Source organism: Python bivittatus, unplaced genomic scaffold, assembly GCF_059951505.1.
Source record: "Python bivittatus isolate LINGU-HERP-01145 unplaced genomic scaffold, Pbiv_v1 ctg000840_np1212, whole genome shotgun sequence".
NCBI classification, from domain to species: domain Eukaryota; kingdom Metazoa; phylum Chordata; class Lepidosauria; order Squamata; family Pythonidae; genus Python; species Python bivittatus.
Window position 1 is genome coordinate 48,997,707 of NW_028277113.1, and position 25,541 is coordinate 49,023,247.

The window sequence follows — 25,541 nt, forward strand, 5'->3', positions numbered from 1 at the left end:
GCAGATTTCACACACAGGATGGGCAATGTTCCAGTGTACAGTATGTGTAGAAGTCTTTAAGGAGTTTGTCCCTATCCCTAGGTTTCGAAAGCTTAAAAATATTTATAATAGGATAAAACAGTGTTCTAATTGTGGCCACTGCAGATTTTATAAAATCAATTTCAGCAACATCAATTCAGGTACAAGTGGTTTTATTCATCAACCACTGCCAAACTTCAGTGGCTTTACTATATGATCAAAGAGATACTGCAGATCAAGAGGCCCTTGTTATCTAAAAAATAAATAAGAAATTTCAGTCTGCTGGTGGTTGTTTGTTAGCCCTTGCTCAGACAGCAGTGGAAGGCACAAGGAAAAAATATTTATAATACACAGTTCCTCCATGTGAACTCCCAGAGTTTTCTCTACCCAAATAGTATTTATATGCTGCTGTTAGTAAGCCTAATAACCACTATTTGATAACATGTGTCCTCTACGATCATTGTTTGCCAATGGTCTTTGTAATTCCTTGATTGGTTGCAGACTGCCAGCTTCAGGACTTTTAGCTCTCACTGAGGGTTTAGGAACCTAGAGAGGAGTGGAATAAATATACAAACTTAAAAATGCAAATGATTTCCCTAAATCTCTCCCATCCCCCAGCTGAGACCCAGTCTCTTAAGAAAGTTTGCTAAAATGAGCTTGTTCTTTGAAGTAGTTATGAGTTGTTTATCACATACATGGACTTTTATACATAGAAATACTTTACTTTAAAAAATCCTAATAAATATAAATCAGTCATATAGGGATTTATCAGTGAGCTCTTATAAAATATTAGTGGGGAACTGGTGCAAAAGATATTTTTGAAAATTCCATGTGTACATACATTATAAAGAATGAAAGAACACTTCATCTTGACCTCCAGATGTTTTCTCTAGATATCTTTTAGTCTCAAAAGAGATATAATTCTGCTATTATTGGATGTAAATAGCAGGATTCCCATTTTAATGTAGCAGGGTTGCAGGCAAAGCTTATAGCAGAGACAAACTTCAACTTCTAAAACCATTTTTTTCTATGGCAGAAGTCATATTTGCAGCAATAACAGGGGGCATTGGTTCTTAAAATAAAACTTTGATGTTTTCTTCCATGACTGTTTGATAGGCCAAGTCATTCTTTAAATGGAAGCTTAATTTAACAAACAAATTGATGCCTTCAAGCTCCTGGACAAGTCCCTGCACTTTTCTCGGCAGTATTTTCAGAAGTGGCTTGCATTTCCTTCTTCCTAGAGCTTAGAGAAAGTGACTGGCCCAAAGTCACCCAGGACAAGACTTCACGGTTTCCTGGTTTCTGTCCAAAGTCTTAACTACTACACCACACTGGCTCAATTTATCATTTCACAAATTAAAAAGATCACTTTAAAAAGTCATAGATAGGTCAATATACCCACTGGTCTGAGGATATGCAGCAGTAGGAATCTGAGAGTTGTAATCTTAATATTTGTTTGGGAAAGACCATACAGTATATATTTTTAAAGTGTCTTTTTCCTCCAATCTTTAGCATTCTAGTAAAATATAAAAGGGATGACTTTGTTACTTGAAGCTTTGATATCCTGATTTCAGATTCCTCAGCTGTACACTGCTGAGCAGTTCAGAGAGAGTCAGAGCAAATGGATGTGGTTTATAAAGGGAATATGAAAATAGCCTAAATTCCTGTAAACACTGAGGTCATTGTTTATGGCTGCAAAAGACATGGAGAATTTTGTCATGGATTTCCTGATAACTGCTAAATCAGGCCATGATCATCTTTCTTATATTCCCCGCCCCCCCCTAAGAGTTCAAAGTCAGAGTCCTCAGTTATTTAAAGAATTGTATGATTTTACTTCTCTATTTTAAAACATCTGCATATGCGATATTTTCTATTTGAAGGATAAGAGATATTGAATTCAATCATGAGTCCACTGCTTGACAATCTCCAATATAACATCAGGTTTTAATAAGCCTCCTGTTTGCTCCACACATATGCTTAAGACTGCCTGGAAACCAAATCAGCAGAGAGAAGGGATTACTTTAGATTACCCTGAAATATGCATTGTTTGAAATGGCCTCTGGTGACCAGCTTTCATGAATGGCTGGTTTTACTTGTGGGGCACATCATCTAGCTTAATTATATCAACATCCTTTTGTGTGACAAGTGCAATCCTTAACAAGCTGAAATATGAAGCTTTGAAACAAAGCAAATTAGACAGTGAGAAAACAAAGTTGGGAAAGAGCGTGTTAAAAGCTTATGCCAAAGTTGTTTGTAAAAGCTCTTTTTGCTGAAAGATACATATTGGAACATTCCTTTGAATGTTTCATGTGACATGTGGTTAATATAAACCTAAACCTTGATATATTTTAACTTTTGATCATGCCTACAGTAAACTGGCTCCATGGAACATTCTTCACTGAACCATTGCTGAATGTGTCTTTGCTTTGCAGAGAAATAAAATACAATTTGGATTTGACTTGTCAGTAGGGTTTCATCTCTGTAGACTAAGGCTAAGAAGTTTTTTAAATGCCCCAAACCTTAAAAAATAACTTAAAAAGAAAATGAACACTATCATCCTGAACAATACATTTTGACAGCCATTACTGCAGTCTGCACTAGTGGACGTTTAGCAGATTTGAATTATGTCTGCTACATGGAATGATCGAAATGTGTGGGTTCCCAATACGGAAGCTTCTTCTAACATGAAAGACTTACTTATCTGAGCATTCTTTTGAATATGTAATTGGCAAAGATCCCTAAAAATTGATAATTTTTATCTTTTCATTTATTGGTTTAATCATATAATTGCATTTCATTATTCTATTTTGATTATTTTCTTGGAAACTGCTTCCGAATTTTTAATGAATGCAAATGCACTACCAGTATAACCTTCTGATAAGCAAATGAAGATCCATATTATAGTCTAGTTAACAGTGCCATCTGGAAATTTTGGAAATGGTAGTCCCAACACATTTGGAAAGCTGCAACTTGATGCACTATGGAAATGTACTGCAAAAAGTCTTTTGGTAGCTCTGGTTTACAAGTACATGGAATAACTCCTATGGGGATATAAAACTAATCAACACCTTTGCTAGTAATCTACAAAAACTCTTTTTTACTACTTAAGATACTACTTAGCACGCACACGGATGTTATGATAGATAAAAATATATGACCATTTTTTACATATGCAAGAATTATTGTTTTTCAGAGGAGTGTATGTGTCAATCACATGCATGTTACTGTTTATGCAAATTATAATTTGCTTATGATGAGGTTAAAAATTCTTGTGCCTGCAGTCTAACTAAATTTTAATTGGTAGGTGCATTGATTTATCCCTAGGCATGGGTTAAAACATTGTAATTATTGGGAGATTATGTTTGGAGTGGAGCAAATAATTCTGATTGACTGGTAAATATGTAGATCGGACAGATAAATGCTAGACTTAGATATTTAACTGCATTCTTTGTATTCAGTATAAATCCAATGCTTTACAACTAAGATTATTGGATTAACCTTTAAGAGGAGGCAGTAGGTCCTGCTGTTTCTTGATTTTGCTGTACTGTAAATGCATTTTCCATGGTGAATGTTGGATATCCCATAGGGAAATGAAACGGAGTTTCACTGTGCTATTCCTGATTTGCTGAAAAGATTATTGTTATACCTGTTTTCCAGGGTTGCAATACAAATGCAGGATTTAAAAAGCATTATTGCTTCCTTTTAATTTTTATTTGACATTCAGTATATTTTGATCTTCCTGTGATTGAGCAGAACTCTTGATTGTCAATAACTGTACATTTCTAAAAGAACCTCTCCTAAACATTGGATTTCTTTTGACTAAAATTTAACAGAAACTGTATATGTTTTTTATAATGTCTTTTTAAACTTTCAAAACTATGTATAACCTTAATCAGATTTCCTAACAGAGCACCTGTTCATGATGAATTCACAGAAGATCAGTAGAAGTTATTCATGCAGGAAAATTAGATTCCCCCTCTCTCAAACTCATTCTGAAGATACTGTGTATGTAAGTCTTAAGGGTTTTACATTACAAACTTACTCAGCAGAAGGAATTGCACAGTGGAAAACAAGCCGGTGATTGCAGCCTTGAAATGTTTGTTTTACTTCACATAACTGTAGATATCAGTTATAATTTTAAAATGAAAAAAAAAACTGGCATAAATCAATAGAACCTCTAAAATCTGATACTTTGAACTTTATGGAAGGCAAGTCTGTCTGTGTTACAAAAAATGCCTTAAAAAAAAAGACTTGTTCCAGATGTATGGAACAGAAGATGGCTATTGTGTCAGCAGAAATTCATATTGCACCAGCTTATCCAGTCCTGATGTTTTTGGGTGACCATTTAAATTTTGAACAATGTGTGATTTAACTGCTTACAAATTATTCATGCCCCGCCTAACTTGGCTTTTGCAACTGCTGCATGTGTTGATTGATTGTGGCAGGGCAACTTTTCTCTGCGTGCTCACCTGCTGCAATGACTAATGAAGACAAACATTTCAAGAAATGCTGCTTCAAAAACAAATGTCCGAAACAAACAAATGTGAGTGAGCTATGCTTCCAAGTCAATAGCATGCATGGAAGTTCCAAGATCAGTCAACCTTCAGTTTTGGCAGATGTTTCTATTCGGCTAAACTACGAAGATGTTCCAGTGGCCTGCTATAATTTCTTCACATTTTACTTTGAAAATGAAAGTTATTAACTCCTTTACCTGTTGTGGATTGGGTTCTCTCCTGGAAATTATAATAATAATATTCAAAAAAGACACAAAATCCAGGCCAAAAAATTTGGCCCTTATTGACATAGCCTGATCGTTCTCATATGTGTACCTTCCAAATTAAGGATCTTTTGTCTATGGCTGAAAAGCTTATAGTGCAGTTTGAGCTGTAATGATTCATAGAATTAGGTCATAGTTCAGTCAAATAGCCCATGGTTTGCATGCAAAAAGTCCCAGTTCTAAGCTCTGCCATCTCTAGATAGGACTAGAAAGAGTCCTGCTTTAAGCATTAAAAGGCAACTACAGTATTGGGCAGTGCTGCCAAAATTCAACTAAGGCTCTAAGGTTCTCAGCTCAAGCCAGTCTTCATAACATGGACTTTGCTGAGTCATTCCATTGTACAATTTTATATGGCAAAAATGGCTCCGTCTGGATTTAGACCCATGTAAATACGTCAAATGGCTGGATTTCATAGGGCTTGATGCAAAGCTGATCTTTTGAGATGTGGTATGTGTATGGCAAAGGAGTACTTGTCAGTGAAAGGTCTCAGAATGGAACTACTCTGATTCTTTCCACCTGAGATCAGTTGAATATGTGCTTGCCTCTATAAAAACACCTTTATATTTCCCATGTAGCATATTTTTCAGGTATACTTAAATCTGTTTTCGTTTACCTTGGGGAAGAAAGGCAACTTGTAGTCTCTTCTTGAATCTTGGACACTGCACAATGCTTTATGCTCATTTACCATGTGTGAAGAACAAGACCTCTTTTTAATTTTTCCAACTTTCGACTGTTTCTCAAAGATAAATTGCAGTGTCTCTGAGGACTCTTGCAGGCTAAGGTGCAGTAGCCAGTATAAACACTATATTCTTGTTTCCCTTGTGAAGCCTTATATTTTGTAGGGGTGGTTCTTTACTTCATTTCCTTCAGGAGGTAAAAGACAGGCTGTGAGTGGATGACACATTTTTAAGAGCTCATTGTTAAATAAAGAAGTCCCCATGCAAAGGAAATGTGGTTATATATGTCATGGGTAGTTTGCATCATTTAACCCTTTGTTCTTGTATGAAACCTTAGCTTTTTTTCAGAACAGAGAAATGAATAAATACAGATCCATGGAGTGGGTTATATTGTCATTCTCTGCCCACATCTTATATGTATGCAATCCTACATGGTTAAGCATGCCATCAGAAACCTAACATTTTCAGGATACTTGGTTATGCAAGAGATGCCCATCTATGATGTAAACTAGGGGTCCCCAAACTCTTCAACTCATCGAACCCTTCATGGAATTTCAAATTGTTCATCAACCCCCAAATGTTTATTATATGAAAATAATTTAATAAATACTATTTTAACTAATAGTACTATGAATTGCCCCTTCATGGATCACTGCCTTGTCGTGGCGAAGGGGCTTGCGTAACTCAGTGAAGCCATGAGCTATACCGTGCAGGGCCACCCAAGACGGACAGGTCATGACAGAGAGTTCTGACAAAATGTGGTCCACTGGAGAAAGAAATGGCAACCCACTCCAGTATCCTTGCCAAGAAAACCCCATGGACAATGTTAAAAGGCTAAAAGATATGATGCCGGAAGATGAGCCCCTCAGGTCGGAAGGTGTCCAATATGCTACTGGGGAAGAGCGGAGGGCAATTCCAAGTAGCTCCAGAAAGAGTGAAGCGGCTGGGCCAAAGCCGAAAGGACGTTCAGCTGTGGATGTATCTGGAAGCGAAAAGAAGGTCCGATGCTGCAAAGAACAATATTGTATAGGTACCTGGAATGTAAGATCTATGAACCAAGGCAAGCTGGATGTGGTCAAGCATGAGATGACAAGACTGAACATCGACATCTTGGGAATCAGCGAACTGAAATGGACGGGAATGGGTGAATTTAATTCGGGTGACCATTATATCTACTACTGTGGGCAAGAAACCCTTAGAAGAAATGGAGTTGCAATCATAGTCAATAAGAGAGTGGGAAAGGCAGTAATGGGGTACAACCTCAAAAACGACAGAATGATCTCAGTGCGTATCCAAGGCAAACCATTCAATATCACAGTCATCCAAGTCTATGCCCCAACCACTGATGCTGAAGAAGCTGAGGTTGACCGCTTCTATGAAGACCTACAACATCTTCTAGAACTAGCACCAAAAAAAGATGTCCTTTTCATCATAGGGGATTGGAATGCTAAAGTAGGAAGTCAAGGAGTAATCGGAATAACAGGCAAGTTTGGCCTTGTAGTACAAAATGAAGCAGGGCAAAGGCTAATAGAGTTCTGTCAAGAGAACAAGCTAGTCATAGCAAACACTCTTTTCCAACAACACAAGAGACGACTCTACACATGGACATCACCAGATGGTCAATACCGAAACCAGATTGATTACATACTTTGCAGCCAAAGATGGAGAAGCTCTATACAGACAGCAAAAACGACCAGGAGCTGACTGTGGCTCAGATCATGAGCTTCTTACTGCAAAATTTAGGCTTAAATTGAAGAATGTAGGGAAAACCACTAGACCACTCAGGTATGACTTAGATCATATTCCTTGTGAGTACACAGTGAAGGTGATGAATAGATTTAGAGGATTAGATTTGGTAGACAGAGTGCCTGAAGAACTATGGACGGAGGTCCGTAACATTGTACAGGAGGCAGCAACTAAAACCATCCCAAAGAAAAAGAAATGCAAGAAAGCAAAATGGCTGTCTGATGAGGCTTTACAAATAGCTGTGGAAAGAAGGAATGCGAAAAGCAAGGGTGAAAGGGAAAGATATAAGCAACTGAATGCAGATTTCCAGAGAATAGCAAGGAGAGATAAGAAAGCCTTCTTAAATGAACAATGCAAAGAAATTGAGGAAAACAATAGAATGGGGAAGACTAGAGATCTCTTCAAGAAAATTGGAGATATGAAAGGAATGTTTAGTGCAAAGATGGGCATGATAAAGGACAAAAAAAGGCAGGGACCTAACAGAAGCAGAAGAGATTAAGAAGAGGTGGCAAGAATACACAGAAGAACTATACAAGAAAGATCTTAATGTCCCTGATGTCCACGCTGGTGTGATCGCTGACCTTGAGCCAGACATCCTAGAGAGTGAAGTCAAGTGGGCCTTAGGAAGCATTGCTAACAACAAAGCTAGTGGAGATGACAGTATTCCAGCTGAGTTATTTAAAATACTAAAAGACGATGCTGTTAAAGTGCTGCACTCAATATGTCAGCAAGTTTGGAAAACGCAACAGTGGCCACGGGATTGGAAAAGGTCAGTTTACATTCCAATTCCAAAGAAGGGCAATGCCAAAGAATGCTCAAACTATCGCACAATTGCACTCATTTCACATGCTAGCAAGGTTATGCTCAAAATCCTACAAGCTAGGCTTCAGCAATACATGAACCGAGAACTACCGGATGTACAAGCTGGGTTTCGAAGAGGCAGAGGAACTAGAGATCAAATTGCCAACATTCGCTGGATCATGGAGAAAGCACGAGAGTTCCAGAAAAATATCTACTTCTGCTTCATTGACTATGCAAAAGCCTTTGATTGTGTGGATCGCAACAAACTGTGGCAAATTCTTAAAGAGATGGGAGTACCAGACCACCTTACCTGTCTCCTGAGAAATCTGTATGCAGGCCAAGAAGCAACAGTTAGAACCAGTCACGGAACAACCGATTGGTTCAAAATAGGGAAAGGTGTACGACAAGGCTGTATACTGTCACCCTGCTTATTTAACCTATATGCAGAGTACATCATGAGAAATGCCAGGCTGGAAGAATCACAAGCCGAAATTAAGATTGCAGGGAGAATCATCAACAACCTCAGATATGCAGACGATACCACCCTAATGGCAGAAAGTGAAGAAGAACTAAAGAGCCTCTTGATGAGGGTGAAAGAGGAGGGCGAAAGCTGGTTTGAAACTCAACATTAAAAAAACTAAGATCATGGCATCTGGACCCATCAATTCCTGGCAAATAGAAGGGGTAGAAATGGAAGCAGTAACAGACTTCATTTATTTGGGCTCCAAGATCACCGCAGATGGAGACTGCAGCCATGAAATTAAAAGACGCTTGCTCCTTGGGAGGAAAGCTATGGCAAGCCTAGATAGCATATTAAAAAGCAGAGACGTCACCTTGCCGACAAAGATCCGCATAGTCAAAGCTATGGTTTTTCCAGTAGTAATGTATGGCTGTGAGAGCTGGACCATAAAGAAGGCGGAGCGCCGAAGAATTGATGCCTTTGAACTGTGGTGCTGGAGAAGACTCTTGAGAGTCTCCTGGACTGCTAGGAGGTCAAACCAGTCAATCTTAAAGGAAATCAACCCTGATTGCTCATTGGAAGGATCGATAATGAAGCTCAAGCTCAGATACTTTGGTCACCTAATGCGAAGAGAGGACTCTTTGGAAAAGACCCTGATGCTGGGAAAGATTGAAGGCAAAAGGAGAAGAGGACGGCAGAGGATGAGATGGTTAGATAGCATCACTGAAGCAATGAGCATGAAAGTGAGCAAACTCAGGGAGGCAGTGAAGGACCGGAAGGCCTGGCGCAGTATGGTTCATGGGGTCACGGAGAGTCGGACACGACTTAACGACTAAACAACAACAACACTATGAATTGACCCTTGGGGTTTGATATTGACCACTTTGAAGAACCTACTGAAAATGAATGCCTGCAGGCTAGGGCTCTGCTTGCCACAAATCAAGGTATGAGTGGTTGGAAGCCTGACACTGAGTTCAGACACTGCCTTAAGTTGTAATATGATTTGCTTGACTAATGCCTAGTCCAATGAATACACTCAACACATTGTAGCTTATTTAACAATTCACAATTAAATCATCCCATGTCTTAGAATTATTGTGAACCTATAGATTCATCTCCATCCACATTAATTTCCATCTTAGCACTTGTAAATGTTGTGAGGTTTGTGGTTCTGGTCTTCATTTTTCCAAGTCTTTTAACCATTGCTAGCCTGTCTCCTAATTTGTATTTTTATTCATGCATTAATGCCAATAGAAAATTCCTTGCCTAGGGTCCAGTTTGAATGGCATTTGGGTGCTTTCACAGAGCTATTTGCTCTGCAACAGCTACACTGAGAACCTGCCCTAGAATACAGCAAATGGGTCTTTAATTTATGTAGCTTTTGACTTAATTTCAGGAAGCAGGAGCAGCCCTGAAGGTCAAATAGGGGAACAAGAGAGGGAAAAGGGAAAGGGAACAAGGGAAGAGGATGGAGAAAAGCCAAGAGCATCCATTTCTCAACTGAAAAAGATTCTTAATTCCTCTGCTAAATGTATTGTTTTGTAAGCTGCCCAGAGTTGTATTACAATATGGGTGGTTATAGACATCTTTTAAAATGAATAAATAAATGGCTATGCTAACATTATATAAATTAGCAGCAGGACATATCCTATGTCTCTAAAGAAAAATGTAAATAGCTATCTCTATTCCCTTTTTTTGGAAAGATTGTTTTAAAGCTGAACTATCATGTTTCTTTTTTTCTAAGGCCATACAATGACAAGCTGGGCAATGGGGCTGAAGTGGGACTAAAGTTTCTGGTGTTGAAACATTTTGGAATGAAGATGTGGGAGAAAGCAAATATTACTAAGCACCAATGATGTTCTCAGCCTCCAAATAGTACTTCCATTTGCAACAAAAGTACTAGCAGAGAAAGGAAGAGCTATTTACAATTTAGATGCTGGGAAATGATGGTTCCTCCTAGAAGAAGGATGCTAATTTGCAAATGGTCATCAGTGCATGCAGTGGTTTATAACCACTGGGATAGTACTCCGTATATTCAAGTGCAAGAAGTCCTTTCATTTGAAATGTTTTGAACTGAAAAATTGTTCTTTGCTGGCTGGCATCAGTGCTGCAGCTGAGCATAGCCAACACCTGGGTCCTGTTTAATTTTTTTTCCCCCAGTGTAAGCCTGCAAGTCAATATTGAGTGTCCCAGTCTAGCACATTTTAGATTTCCCAGAATGGCCTAAAACAAAGTAACTTGAGGACATTGTAGGAAATTAAGTTGGAGACTTAGATCCAGCTGTTGAAAATATTGCAGCAGATAAGTTAACCAAGATCCACCGACACAAGAGAGCCTCACTGTATTACTTAGAACCCCCATGACAAAGCTGGAGCTGAAACTAGGGTTTTGCCCAGTATTTTCTTACAACAATCTTCCTCCAGTGCTGGCTGTAAATTTTGGAAGCTGTAGTCCCAACACATCTGGAGAGGACCAAGTTGGGAAATTCTGGCTTGCTGTATTTAGAAAATATATTTTTCTGAGATAACATGCTCTGAAACGTTTCTAAGGAAAATAAGTGATCCAGGAAATGTTAAACATTTGCTTCTTTTACTCCCACACACTCTTCCTTTTGGCAAGAGTTGCCTAAGATTTACTGTTTTAAAGAGCAACCCTGGGAGAAATATCTATTTAGGGGTTTTTTCCCCCCACTAAGTGCAGGTAGTGGCAGTGTTATATTAGACAAGAAAATGCTTATTGGGTCTATCACCTTATTTTTCCTGAACCCAAAATATTCTTAAGAAAAAGAGGAAAAAAACCACAACTCCTTAAACTAATTACCAATTTCCAGTCAGCTTATCTAAATGTCTCTGATCAGAGCAATGCCATTTAACTCAGAATGTTGAATTCTCCAGCATCCTGCTTGTAAGTTGCTGTGTTGTCAATCAGAGATTGGAATGTTTGTGCACAGACAATGGAGCCAGGATTTCTCTGTTTAGAGCTTGAAGTTTTGTTTTGAAATGTTCAGAGTCTCCTGGGGCAATTATCTGCCTGAAGAGTGAGATACATGACACCATTTATAGGCTATGTTGTGAAGCTTCAGGTTGGAGTAGGAGTGAAAAGAAAGTAGGAGGGGGGTCAAAGAAACTCATGTACACACAATTATATCTGTCTGTCTGTCTGTCTATCTCCACTTTCTCCCCAAGGAATTGCATCTCTTTTTTGTGTTTTGAAATGAGTGATGGGGCCATTTCCCTCTCATCCACCCCCTCCCTTCTCTGCTATGCTATGCTTCCATTTAATTAGTTCTGCTGATTTATCTCCTGCTGGTTAATGTTGCATGTCTAAATATGAAGTCTCAGGTGTGGGAGGACCAGTGGCCTGATGAGTTGCATCTCATTCTCATTAAATCTAGTGTTGCATCCTTTTCAAGTAAGCTTTCCCATGGAACCAGTCTTCACTAACTTTGTTGGCCAATGAGTCTTCAGTTGTTTATAAATACAGCTAATTAAACTGTAAATCAAGCTAGCACCCTTGCAAGTTTAGTTCTGTTGATGATGTATCTGTGAACAGGTCAGAGAATGCTAATAACTAACCTTTTTAGTCACAAGGCCAATCAATCATTTCCTGTTGTGGGCTTAGGTCTGCTGCAGCACAGAGACCCCTCCTGAGGGTGCGTTAGGGCTCACAATAGCAATGCTATTTGACTGACATTCCCTGAGAAGTGGTTCTGATTGGCTCAGTGAGCCGAATCTGGAAACGGAGAATTGGGGACAAGGGTTTTCTCAGAGTTGCTATGCGTAATAGATGGTGCACTAAGTCCCATTGCTGACTGAAGAGGGACTTAGTAATACAGGCTTTCGTAGCAGTAAGTAGGATCATCTGGACTGTCATTTAGTACAAACTTTGTTTAAATTGCAAAATAAAAATGGGAACACATCAAACAATGTTATGCTGCAGATCATGATCAACAGCCAAGCCATCCTCTTCGATCTGGAAATGCAGGTGAGTTTACTTAAAACATTACGGCTGTTTTATGGCAGCCTGGGACTCAAAGGAGCACTTGTCCTTTTGGAAGGGTTTTCAGAAATGTAATAAAACTCAGGAGAGTTATTTGAAAACTTATTTTGCTGATTCTCTCCCCTTAAGAAAATCTGAATCTCCCCAGTAATGAGGGTGTACACTTATTATACAGTACTGAAGTCCAATATGCTAAATGAGAAACTTATTTTTTAACAGAAAACTAAGATATTGTAAGTTTAGCTATCATCCGTAGAGGCATTTTTTTAAAGAATACTTAGACTGCCATCAAATGATGCCTTGGGGAAAATACATCTGATTTTTAAAAAGTAAATCTATGTCAAATGATGCTATTAAAATATATTGGGGAATTTGCTTTATTTTTATTTTTTTTAATCTTTCCCCCATAAACAAAATGGAAGTTTCTCATGCAGACAGATTTGAAGCTATAAGAACAGCTTTTGATGCTTTCAGGCTATCTATCTATCTATCCATCCATCCATCTTTTTTTTAATCAATCATGAGTCTCATTGAATGGGATTTCCTCCCAAATAATTTATACTAGGCTTGGAAGTTTAACAACATATCACCTTAACTAGCTGCTACTTTTTCTTTATGTATATTTTGCAGATTTCCTGCTGCTTTGTCTAAAAGTTCTGTTTTCAACTGAGTCAATTTCTCTCTTTCCATTCCCCTTTCCCTTTTTATTGTACAGAACCTGAAAACTAAAGAAGAGGAACGTTTGCACAAAGGTTTAATGGTGGCCTTGGACTGATAACAATGAATCATTATTACATTGTTTTTATGTGCACCATGCTTGGCACTGAACTACTAAGGAGCCTCGGTACCCCTGTCAAATCCCCAAGGTTCAGAGGTCGGGGGCAGCATGAAAGAAAAAATATTAGGCCAAACATTATTCTTGTACTTACAGATGACCAAGATGTGGAACTTGGTAAGTCTGTTTTGAATTGCAGCATCTTTTTATACCATCACATTTTGTTCTGGTTTTGTATTGTTCTTTTGAAAATCACTTTCTGCTCTGTAAATAATCCTTCCATGTATTGGCCTTTCCTGCCCATTATCCTAGTTAGTTGACAGATTTGGAAAACCTGTTCCCAGAAAAACAAAATTAACTGTTTCTTTGCTTCAGCATGATATATCTTATTCCTATTTAACAGCAGCATCTAGATAAATGCTCAGCTACCTCTGATTAAATGAAGCATTTTATAAAACTGGGTGGCAAAGGAAAGGAGGAAGTTGCCTGTCAACAGCAGTTAATTTTCTAATAATGGCCATGCGTGTATGGGTGTGTAAAACACTAAAGATCTGGAACACTGGAAACACAATATCTTGGATGCATTTACATTTGTTTTATCTGTTTACACATTTATAAGCTGATTGTTTTTTTAATTTATTTATTAATCATATTTATTATACAATTTCTATACTGCCCCAATTTCACTCTAGGTAGCGTACAAGTGTCTCCACAAGCAGTCTCAAAATACAATCCATCACTTAATATAAAACAATCAAAAGGAAATAAAATGAAATGGCCTTCCTCCTTCCCCACTAGGCTTCAAGAGCATCAAAAGCCTGTTTGAAAAGGAAGGTTTTAAGAAACTTCCTAAAAATCTGGAATGAAGGGGCCAAGCGTATCTCCAAGGTCAGCGTATTCCATGGAATTGGGGTCACAACTGGGACAGACTTCACAGGAGAGTGGCACATAGAGCAGGGCTCTCTCAGTGATCTAAGAGGAGAGGCAGACTCATTTTGGACAAGAATCTGTCTCTAAGGCAGGGTTGTCCAAACTTGGCCACTTTAAGATGAGTGGACTTCAACTCTCAGAATTCCCCAGCCAGCCATGCTGGCTGGGGAATTCTGGGAGTTGAAGTCCACTCATCTTAAAGTGGCCAAGTTTGGACAACACTGCTCTAAGGTAACCTGGCACTGATAATAGATTCCACCTGTGGGAACCAGTAACCCCCTATGAGTGGACACTCTCTGGGAGGGAAGCAAATGGTCAGTAAGTAAACTCTGCTTGTTGACCTCAACACCCAGTGATTTCAGTGGTTCATTCATGTAATTTCTTGGCATATAGAAGTGGTTTTCCTTTCAGTTTCCCAATCTGGCCTGCAGTTCATCCAAATGTCAAACATGTCCAAACCCTGCTTATCTTTTTTGAGATCAGCCAGTCAGTCAGATGCTGCCATTATTTCATGTCCTGCATTCTCAAATAATGGGAATACATCTTGACCTTATTCTGTGTGGCATCCTTTCAGGTAATTGAAAAGCACCATCCTTCCTTAGTCCTCTTTTGTCAAAGTTAAACAATCCCAGTTTCTGCAGTCTCTCTTTGTATGACTTATTCTAGTCCCTGAATATCCATTTTGCCCATCTCTGAATTTATAGCATTTGTCTGAACCATTTTTAACTGTTCACCCTTCACCACCTCTTCAAGAGCCTGAGCCTGGTTTGTTTGTTTTTTTCCTTCCTTTCGTGCTTTTTGTCAGTCCATGGCCATGGTCCTCAAGAACTGAACCAAAGAAAACCACAAGGGCTGACATAAATGGATATAATGGGCCAGTTATTCTCTTTCAGCCCAACCCACCACATAGGGCTGCTATTGTGGGGAGAATAGGAGGCAGGAGTATTAGGCATGTTTGCCACCTTGAGTTTTACACACACACACACACATACACACACACATACATACATGGGATAAAAATATAACAACAATAATAATACCAAAAGTATAAATGGTATTTGTTGTTGTTGTTCAGTCGTTAAGTCATGTCCGACTCTTCGTGACCCCATGAATCATATTGCGCCAGGCCTTCCTGTCCTTCACTGCCTCCCTGAGTTTGCTCAGTTTCATGCTCAATAAATGGTATACTTTCTACCAAAATATAAACAGTAATAGAAATTTGAAAAATGGGAAACCAAACAAAAATGAAACAATCCAGTTTTGGAAAGATCTGTGGGAAATTCAAAAAGATTATAATAAAAATGCTGGATGGATAAAAGAACTTGAAGATGAATTTAGTAAAAATCAAATGGAAGAACTAATAACAGCAGAAATGGTTACACATTGAGTGAAAAGGATTAAAAACTGGACATCTCCTGGAATGATCAATTGCATAGCTTTTGGCTCAGATATCTGACTAGCTGACATCCAATTATAGCTTAACAGCTTAATGAAGTATTGCGTAAAGGAGACATCAGTGTCTGGTTAATAACTGGCAAAACTTATCTGATTCAAAAAGACCCAGAAAAATGGACAACACCAGGAAACTATAGGCCAATAAATGCTTGCCTACAATGTTTACATTACTCACTGGCATAATAACGGACAACATCCAAGATTATTTGGAAAAGAATAATATCCTTCCAGTAGAACAGAAAGGAAATAAAAGGAAAAGCAGAGTACAAAGGATCAACTTCTGACTGATAAAATGGTTTTAGAGAATTGCAAAAGCTGAAAAACCAATTTACATATGGTCTGGATTAATTATAAAAAGGCGTTTGATTCATTAACACATAGTTGGATCATCAAATGTTTGGAAACAATTGGTGTCAACAAAAACATTAGAATCTTTATTGAAAAAATAAGCAGTGGAAGAAAGAATTGGTGGTTGGAAATGAAAAATATGGGTTTGTCAATATTAGGAGAGGCATCTTCCAGGGTCTCATTATCACCCTTATTATTTGTCCAACTTTCAGTAATTTTGGGGGAAAAAAAACTTGGCTACCAAACAGCAAAAAATGCTAATAAAACCTCATATTTATTTTCTATGGTTGATCTGAAGCTTTATGAAAAATTGGAAATTGAGATCCAGGCATTGACAAATACTGTAAGAATTTTTAGCACAGATATAGCAATGGAATTTGGCCTGAAGAAATGTGCTACAGTAACAATAAACTGGAGTAAAATCACAAATGTAATGAAATTGAAATGCCAAATGGTCAAACCATCAGGAGGCATCAGGATGAAGCCTACAAGTATTTGGGCATTTTACAGTTGGATAACATCAAGCGTGGACAAGTTAAAAATGTGATCAGTAAAGAATACATCCAAAGAATGAGAAAATTGTTAAAGACAAAATTGAATGGTAGAAACACCATCAAAGCCATCAATATCTGGGCCATACCTGTTATATGATACACTGCTGGAATTATTAACCAGACACAAGCTGAATTGGACAGTTTGGACCGAAAAATAAGAAAACTCATGACTATTCACTATGCATTGCATCCCCGTAGTGATATTGATAGATTAGACCTGCCCCGCAGAAATGGAGGCAGAGGTTTACTTCAAGTCAAACAAACTGTCGAAGAAGAAAAGCATGTATTGGCTGATTATGTAAAAGTTAGTCAAGAACAAGCACTGATGCAAGTTAAAAATTGGAACTTACTGAATGTACAGGAAACAAAATGTGAATATTAAAATAATGTAATAAAAACATGAACAGAATGCTGGCAAGGAAAAGCATTACATGGTCAATTTCTACAAAAGATTGAGGGTAAAGTGGATAAAGATAAAACCTGGCAATGGCTTATAACTGGAACATTAAAAAAAAGAAACTGAAAGCTTGATTTTGGCTGCTCAAGAGCAAGCTATTCTACTAACATAATCAAGGCCAGAATTGAAAAATCATCAAATGATTCAAAGTGCAGATTGTGCAAAAAAGCAGAAGAAATAGAAGATCACCTACTCAGCTCGGGCAAGAAGATCGCACAAACTGAGTATAAACAATGACATAACACAGTCACCAAAATTATTCACTGGAACATCTGTAACTGTGATAGGTGAGAGAAAGTAGTCCTGGAATTAAACTACAGTGTGTATGAGAGAATTACACCTTCATGTTGATAGAGGTCAATCAGCTGTTTTAGCTGCTTCCTCCTAGAATGCAACATCTAATTTAGTTAGATTTTTATCTAACTATGCCTTATTGTTTATTGGATAGCCTAAAGCTTCATAAGAGTTTACAGCCTAGCCAAGTTTTACTGAGTTGAATGTCTGGGTGATTCTGCTGAGGTCTTGCCAATGAGCCAGACAGATTTATTGCCCTCTCACTTACTCTCACTGCTACAGGAAGAGAGCCATTGCACACAATTCATGGATCAGGATGATGACTACCATCCCTTTGGGAACTCCACTGACCATCAGTCAAGAAGTCAACACCTTGTTCTGTATCAGGATCAGGTGGCCCACATGGTAAACCAGTTAGCCCAGTAGATGGGATAATCAGTAACTTCTACCATAAATGGGCCCCTTACTGCAGAAGCTAAGGTGGATCCCGCATCTGTTGTTGCCACAGCCCTCTAATGCTAAGTATCCGCTTCCCTGCCAGGCAAAAATGATGGGAATCCAAGCAAGTTTATTGCCTACTTTGTTCAATGTGAACTGTACATCTTCCTGAGAACGGGGCACTTCCCCACCAATGGAATCTGTCAAGGATTTGTAATAAACCTAATGACTTGATCAATTCAATGTTTTATTCAGCCCAACCCTGATTTGGACACCTACTCTACTGTTGTAGCACCATTCATTGAATTGTTTTAGAGGCTCTGTTTACAATTTGGCTTCCTTGTGTGCTCCAGAGCTATGCTCCAGATAGGGGTCTTTCTCAGTACTCTGGGGTTTGATATGTCCTCAACTGTTTTTGTCCTTTGAGTGTGTGAGCTCCCCCATTCTAGGGGAATGGATGGTTGGTAGATCCTGGGTGTTCTTTCTCTGCAGGGCCACTGAGTGGTTGGGCAGGTGTGGCTGGGGAATGGTTGTCCCTTCTAGGACAGGATGAGTTATTGGGCCATTGGGTTGGGTATGTATGGGGTGAGTGGGAATTTGATTTGGTTGTGTGCCGTGGCCTAGAGGGATGGAGTGAAGAGGGGCAGCCGAGAGGGCAGGCAGAAACATCAGGACAGTGACAAGCAGAGGAAGATCTGATGGGAAACGATGGCTTGCTGCACTTGGGGACATCAGGTCTATTTGTCTGAAAGTGGTCCCATTGTCTGGCCCTCAGCTTCCACCTTCATTGCCTGGCTACTGGATCCTTAGAACAATTGCAGAAGATCTCCATATGGCTGCTGAGTCTGCAGTCTAGGCACTGTTGATGTGCAATTTAAAGGTTTTTGCTTCATCTTCTTATGCTTTTTTTCTCTACGAACACCAGTTCCAACACAGGAAGAGTTGAAGCATAAGCCTGGCTTCAATACTTTAGGATATATAGCCAGCCTAGCTATAAAAATACTTTGAAATACTTGATAATGGATAACCAATTTGTGTCTCTTGAACTGAGAACAAGAATAAAATAGTAATTTATTTTGGGAAGTGAGTTGTATTTACTTAGGAGTAGTCCGTCTGAAATCCGTCTGGGACTTCTGTGCAATTGTGTATATCATAGGCCTATGCCAAAAAGGTTCAGATTCTGAATACAGAATTTAAACCAAAGAAAATCCTTTGAACAGTTTTGATACACTGAGCATGCCCCTGAGGGATTGCCATTCTGTTGTGTGTTTGTTTAAAAATTAACTGCATGTTTTTAATAGCACTTGGTTTATATATAAATAGCTACTAATTGCAAGGCTCATGGGCTTAAACCTAATACTTTACTCATTACCTTGCAAGCAATAAAATGTGACAATATAGCCTCTAGTATGGAATATAGTTTTCCCTGTGAAACTAAATATTAAGCAGGAAAATTTTTAGTACTCCAAGAGATTTTTTTAAAAAGCTTAAATTGCTTCTTGCGTTACTTAAGAAAAATGATAGTACATTTATCATTACTGAACTTTAAAAAAGAAATGTGGTGTTTACTTACCCTATTTACCTAAAAGGAAGACACTCAATTTAAGTTGATCATTCCCACAGAGAATAGGTAGAAAAAGGTTATAAAACAGAGAAAAATCCCATGTGATACCTATCTTTCCCATATCACCAACTTAAAGTTGCCAACTCCAGTTGAAACCAATCCCAGAGATTTACCTTCTACCCAGAGTGTGTGGGTGTGACTGAGTGAGAAAGAGAGAGAGAGAGAGAGAGAGAGAGAGAGGTATATGTGAGTATCCATGTGTATCTCTGTGTACACTTGGTTAAAGCCACACCCCCAAAAGAGGGGAGGGCCAAATACACACACATATATACACACATGTAACAGAAACCACTAATTATAATTAATTGTCTGTAAATAAGATACTCAGTTTACAAAATTAATTAATCCACATCTGCATATGCCAGCTGTTCTAACACCCACATAAATCACTCGTACATACAAATGGCACTATACACACCCACAGATTTCCTTCCAGCAGAAAAGAAGAAAGAAGAAAACAGGGTCGGATATGACTTCAAGGGAAGGAATAGCTGCGCTGGAAAGGTTGATGGTTTTGATTAGAGAAAAGATGATGTCTCAGTTTAATGCAGGCTGGAAATCCCTTATTGACTTTTTGTGTGAAACAAAAAAAAATGAAATTATGATATATGGTTTTGATTACTGGAAAAAACAGATTATATAAAAAATGTAAGTAATGCTGTAACCATAGAATAAGAGGTTAATTTACATGTTTACTTATAACTGATGTAAAAAAAAATTGGAAGTCACTTTTTTATATTTTCTTCCTCTTTTCTTTTTTGCACTTTTGGCTCTTTTCTTGTCTCTTTTCTTTTTTTCTCCTCTTTATTCTAAATACTAGTTCTTGTTAGTTGTTATCTTTCTTCTTTAAAATTTTAATAAAATTATATTTTAAAAAAGGAAGAGAAGGAAAGGAAAAGGAAAATAAAATGGGTGGAGACGACTGGAGGAAAGAAATAGCTGGAAAAGAACATAAGTTTGGCAAATATCTGGACAACCACTAGATGGCAGCAAAGACACCTCAAGTTCTGCTGCCACATGGAAGATTGTTGCAGCATAGATCTGGTAGCCTTAAGGATGGAAAGGAAAGAAAACAGAAAAACACTGCTTATGTGTTATAAAAGGGTTAAGCACATCAGGCAAAAAAACTCTTACACAGCAGCTCTCTCCCACTCATATTCAGACATCCACATCTGTATTCATTTGTACCTATTGCTCATTCCATTTTTTTTCAACAGATTCTTCTCTTCTTCTCAGTGAATCACAGGTAATTATTTGGGGGCAAAAGCCTTCCTATTTGCAAATACACTGTTTCACTTTAATCCCATAATAGCTTTTCAAATTTTTTGATCTTTCTGGAATCTAAAAATTTATTGCTTGCAATATGAGATTTATCTTACTATAAGAAAAAACTTCAGAAAAGTAAATGTACAATTGAGTAATTGAAATATTCTCACCATAAACAATGGTCTATACACACAGACACTTTAATAAATGGAAATTTCTTGGGAGAAATTAAAATGTTAAGCTGAAAGTTGTATTTTGCGATATTAGGGATCCAGATCATAGTTCAGATGAACTTTGAATGTGTGCCACGCATGAATTACTGATGTTGTTACTTTTGTTGTTTAGGGTCCTTGCAAGTGATGAATAAAACCAGGAAGATAATGGAGAATGGAGGTGCCAGTTTTGTTAATGCATTTGTAACCACTCCAATGTGCTGTCCCTCTCGGTCCTCGATGTTGACAGGGAAATATGTTCACAATCACAATGTCTATACTAACAATGAGAATTGCTCTTCCCCCTCCTGGCAAGCAACACATGAACCACGCACCTTTGCTGTGTATCTCAATAATACTGGGTATAGAACTGGTAAGAAATTAATTTCCCCATTCCTTTTTCAATTTCTGATTTTAAAAGGTTGCTCGTTTTCCATCTGTTAATGCCTTGTAAATGACAGCAGGATTATTTTTAGAAAGTGTGTGATGCCAAAGCTTAATGCACTGTGTCTTGTCAATTTATGGATGGGAAATCAATAGAAAGCTGTTTATGTAGCACTGAGATAATAATAATAAATGCTATTTTTAGAATAGTATTATAAAGGTATAATGCTTTTATCAAAATAAGTAAAAGAACAGGTGCTAAACTTATTAAAGAGTGGTAGCCTTGGTAGATAGAGGGAAGTTATGGTAGCACACTTTGAGAGTCAACCTGGACATTGCTTTGAAAGTCTTCAAGTAAAAATACAGAGAACTTGTTCTCAAAAAGGAGCCTGCCTTTAACCCTTTGGTCCCCATTCTAATCCAGATCATAGAGCCAATATATGTACTTTGCATTGCCCTAAAAATAAATTGAAACAAATAAATACATACAAAAAACATATGGGATGCTGACTCTGGTGATAAAGAGTTGGATCCTGACCTCAGTTGAATATCAAGCCCTAAAACAACATGGTAGTTAAAAACAGCTGAGCTGTAGAGATCTGTGTGACTCCCCAAAAGGCAAGGGTGTCAACTTCTTTTAACTAGTTAAGGTTGCTGACTCTTCCTATATAAAGCATTCTCCAAGGCCTCCTCCTTTATTGGAAGCAACTCTCCTGCTTCGTAATCTGAATTTCTTTGGCTTCAAGTTCTTAGTTCCTCCTAGTTTTTTGCCCTGAGGACTGATATCCAGTTTTCAGCTGTGAAGGAATGTGGGTTTGACTCGAAGACAGGGGAGGAGATTTCTGAGCTGTTCCAGAAAAGATATCTGAGTCTTGGGAAAGTAGAAAGTGTAAGAAAGAAATTCAAAACAACTCTGCCTTGATTGTGTTAGGTATAAGTTGAAGTAGACACGGGCTTTGGCAGACTTTCAAGATCCTGTTACAATACCCTAACTGCATTATGGTACATTCCAAGACTCCTTGCAACTTCTATTTCCTGACCTTGATAGGCTGACATCAGCTCTTGAACTCTTGTGGCTCTGGACTTCTTTCTAAACAATTCAAGTTTCATCTCCTTCAGCTACTTCCAAAGACTGACATATGCTTGCTGTAGTCCACAGGCAAGAATCCTCCAATGAATCACCCACTGTATGTAAGCCTCAATTTGATTAACAGCCATCAGCCTGGGTGTTATCTCTGTTTATGCATTGAACTGATTTATGGCAAAAGTAATTGAACTACTTAAAACCTACATGCTAATTTACTCCCACCTGCTCTCAGCTCTACCTTGAACAGAAGAGTTTGTTTCCAGTCCTTAAAGGTCCCCTTGCTTTCAGCTTTCTCAGCTGAAATAGAGAAATGGAGTACAGGTAGTCCCCAGTTTAAGAATGAGTTCCATTCCCAAGGTTTGTCCTTAAGTTGAAAGTGGGAACAGTATTATTGTATAATACTGTATAAGTAGTATTGTGTAGTTAACTTGAACCATTGTGTATTAAACTTGAATTTTGCTACAATAGGTTCCATTTTTTAACTATGAGTCATCCTTACACCACACATTCTTAACCTGGGGATTACCCGAATGTTCAGTTAAGAGCCCAGCTGTTCCAGCTAATTGCTCTGATTTTGGCTTTGCCATTGCAGCAGGACCAGCTGACTGCTCCAATCCCTCCATGACACAAGTGTTCAGTAGCCATACCTGAAAAGTGTGATGGTACTCACAACTAGTTCCCAGCACTTGCAACACCCTGAAGGTTATCTAACAAAGTAGGCTCTGTTATTTGTCCTTTGGAGCAATGGCCAAATATGGTACTCCATTGCTTTATACTTGAAGACCCCATTAAATCTGCCACAGCCAATCACCAGGCCAGAAAGCTACCACAAGGGCACCACCCAGTGGCAGAATATTTAAAAGGCTTAGAGTGGCATGAGGCTACATTAACGGACCCACTCCAAGAAGGCCTGAAGACCAAATTCTTGATGAATTGGCTTGGGTTAAGCACCCATCCACACTCTAGTACCTTATCCATCTTTATTTATTTACCATATTTATAAGGTGGGCAGACTTCAGATGACTCTAGCTGGTATACAAGTATAAAAACAGGAAAGAAAACAAGGCAATTAGTAGAAGACAGTGGTTAACTCAGAAGGAGAACCCCATATTCTTCTAACACTTCTCAAACATGCACCCCATAGGCCACATGCAACTCAGAGTTTTTTGCGCAGCCCTCAGTGGCTCACGCATCAGCAGCTGCCGTCTTAGCTTCTCTGCCCCTCCCTGCTATATGCATTTGGCCATGCCTGGCAGCGATATCTGAGTAGGGTGACTGTACATTCCAGATTTAACATTTGTCCTAGATTTTCAAGCCTTAGACAAAATTTCCCCACTGTTTTCCCTACAGAGTAAGCTTCTCTCCCATAGTGCCTGCTTGTGCGGTGCGAAGTGCATTTAGTGCACTAAGTGGCTGCTTGGCACTGCTGCAGGGGAGAAGCCAATCCTGTAGAAGCTGGTGCTGCCCGGGAGAAGGATAACCTGTGTGGTACAAGAGGGGGAGAAGTTGATACCATAGAAACTAGCACTACGGGAGCAGGTGAGAACTCTCCAGGGGCTCACAAGGGAGATAATAGCAGGAAATGGTGCCTTCGCTCTTCCCCTGCAGTGCCAGCTTATGTGCTTTCTTCTCCTGCTTCCCCTAAGCCAGCGACTTTGCCTGCTAATGCCATAAAGAATCAAAGCCAGAACTGCCAGGGGTGCTGCTGGGATGGAAAAGAAGGTCAGTGGGAAACTCAGGAATAACAAGTACTTTTTAAAATTACAGTATATAGTTTTTGCATAATTTTATTTAATTACTTAAGTGCCCCCATCACTCTCAAAAGTGTCCTGGTTTGGGCAATAAATTATATAGTGACTGGTCAAATGGAAATGCAGCTGCTTGTTACATCAGGAACATGATGGGTAATAAAAAATTCACTTTCAATTAATGTTAATATTAATTGCATTTTTGCACACAGCCCACCTGTTAGCACATTTAATGTAATGGGGCCTGCCATATTCACTTGAGTTTGGGACCTCTGTTCTAACACAATCACATCCTCAAGGAGCCAACCTCCCATCCTAAGCTGAAGTCTGGGAAAAGACCCAGATCTTCAGGATTCATCTAAGGGAGAGCAAGGTGATGGTCATTTGGACATCTGGAAGTACTTTTTTAGAGCACAGGCACAATGGCAGAGAAGGTCCTTTCCCTGGATCCCATCAAATGACATTGTTTCATGAATGGGACCTGGAGTGTGTCAACTCTGTCTAACACACAGGCAAAAACCATGGAGGAAGATAGTCCCTCAAGTAATTGGGCCTTGCCATATAGGGATTTATAGGTGATAATCAGCACTTTGAATTGGAGACAGAAGAAAATTGGTAGCCAGTGTAGCTCATAGAGCATGCTGAGGTGCGCCCATCACTGCCCTTCTGCAGCACTCTGGACCAGCTGAAGCTTATAAGCAGTCTTCAAGGGCAGTCTCATGTATAGCACATTGCAATGATCTAGACATGAGGTGACCAAGGCATGAATGACCATGAGGAGGGTCTCCTGGTTCAGGAATAGGTGCAACTGCTACACAAGATGGATCTGTGCAGACTATCCTAACCACAGCTTTCACCTGCCCTTCAAGTAGGAACTGAGAGTCCAGGAGGACTCCAGATTGCATGCTAGACCCAAAGGTTGAGGACGTACAACCCCATTCAGAACTAAAGGCAGAAAGTCCCCAGACACAGGTGGCCCCAACATCCACAACCATTCAGTATGGCTAGGATTTAATTTGAGTCTAATACTTCCCATCCAGACCCCAACAGTCTCTGGGCACTGGGACAAGACCTTGACAGCATCACTTGGTCAGCCAGAGGCTAGCAGAATGAGACTTCGAGGGGGAGGAGACAGTGGTGGACTACAGCAGGGAGAATGCGGAGGTGCCTAATGCTTTCTTGAGTTTGGGGGGAGTGACATTGCCAGAACCATCTTCTGCCAGTACAAATGCTCCCCCAACAGATATGAATGCATGACAGATCACCCTGGTCTTGGCAGAGGATACCATGCTATGCAGAAGTAGGCAACTTGCAAGGAAGCTATAAATAATTCCAGGACCTGACACAATTAGCTGCCTTGTTACTAACAACAGTGGTCAAAGGCTCTATAGCAGTATCAGCCTAGCCAGAAGAGTACTTAAACCAACCTAGCACAGTCCCTGAGCTTTTGGAAACAGCTTCATTCATCCATATACAGTATGTTACTGGTTA

The 25,541-nt window shown here is 39.0% G+C and overlaps 1 protein-coding gene across 3 annotated transcripts in view; it reads left to right on the forward strand.

Moving 5' to 3' along the window:
- SULF1 (sulfatase 1) overlaps positions 1 to 25,541 on the forward strand; it is a 123,234-nt gene that overhangs the window by 44,033 nt on the left and 53,660 nt on the right. For all 3 annotated transcript variants that reach the window (XM_088130844.1, XM_088130842.1, XM_088130843.1), the window contains 2 exons: positions 13,194 to 13,430; positions 20,965 to 21,204. In XM_088130844.1, coding sequence (XP_087986970.1) covers positions 13,259 to 13,430; positions 20,965 to 21,204 — 412 coding nt within the window. In that variant the 5' untranslated portion in view covers positions 13,194 to 13,258. The remainder of the gene's footprint in view (positions 1 to 13,193; positions 13,431 to 20,964; positions 21,205 to 25,541) is intronic.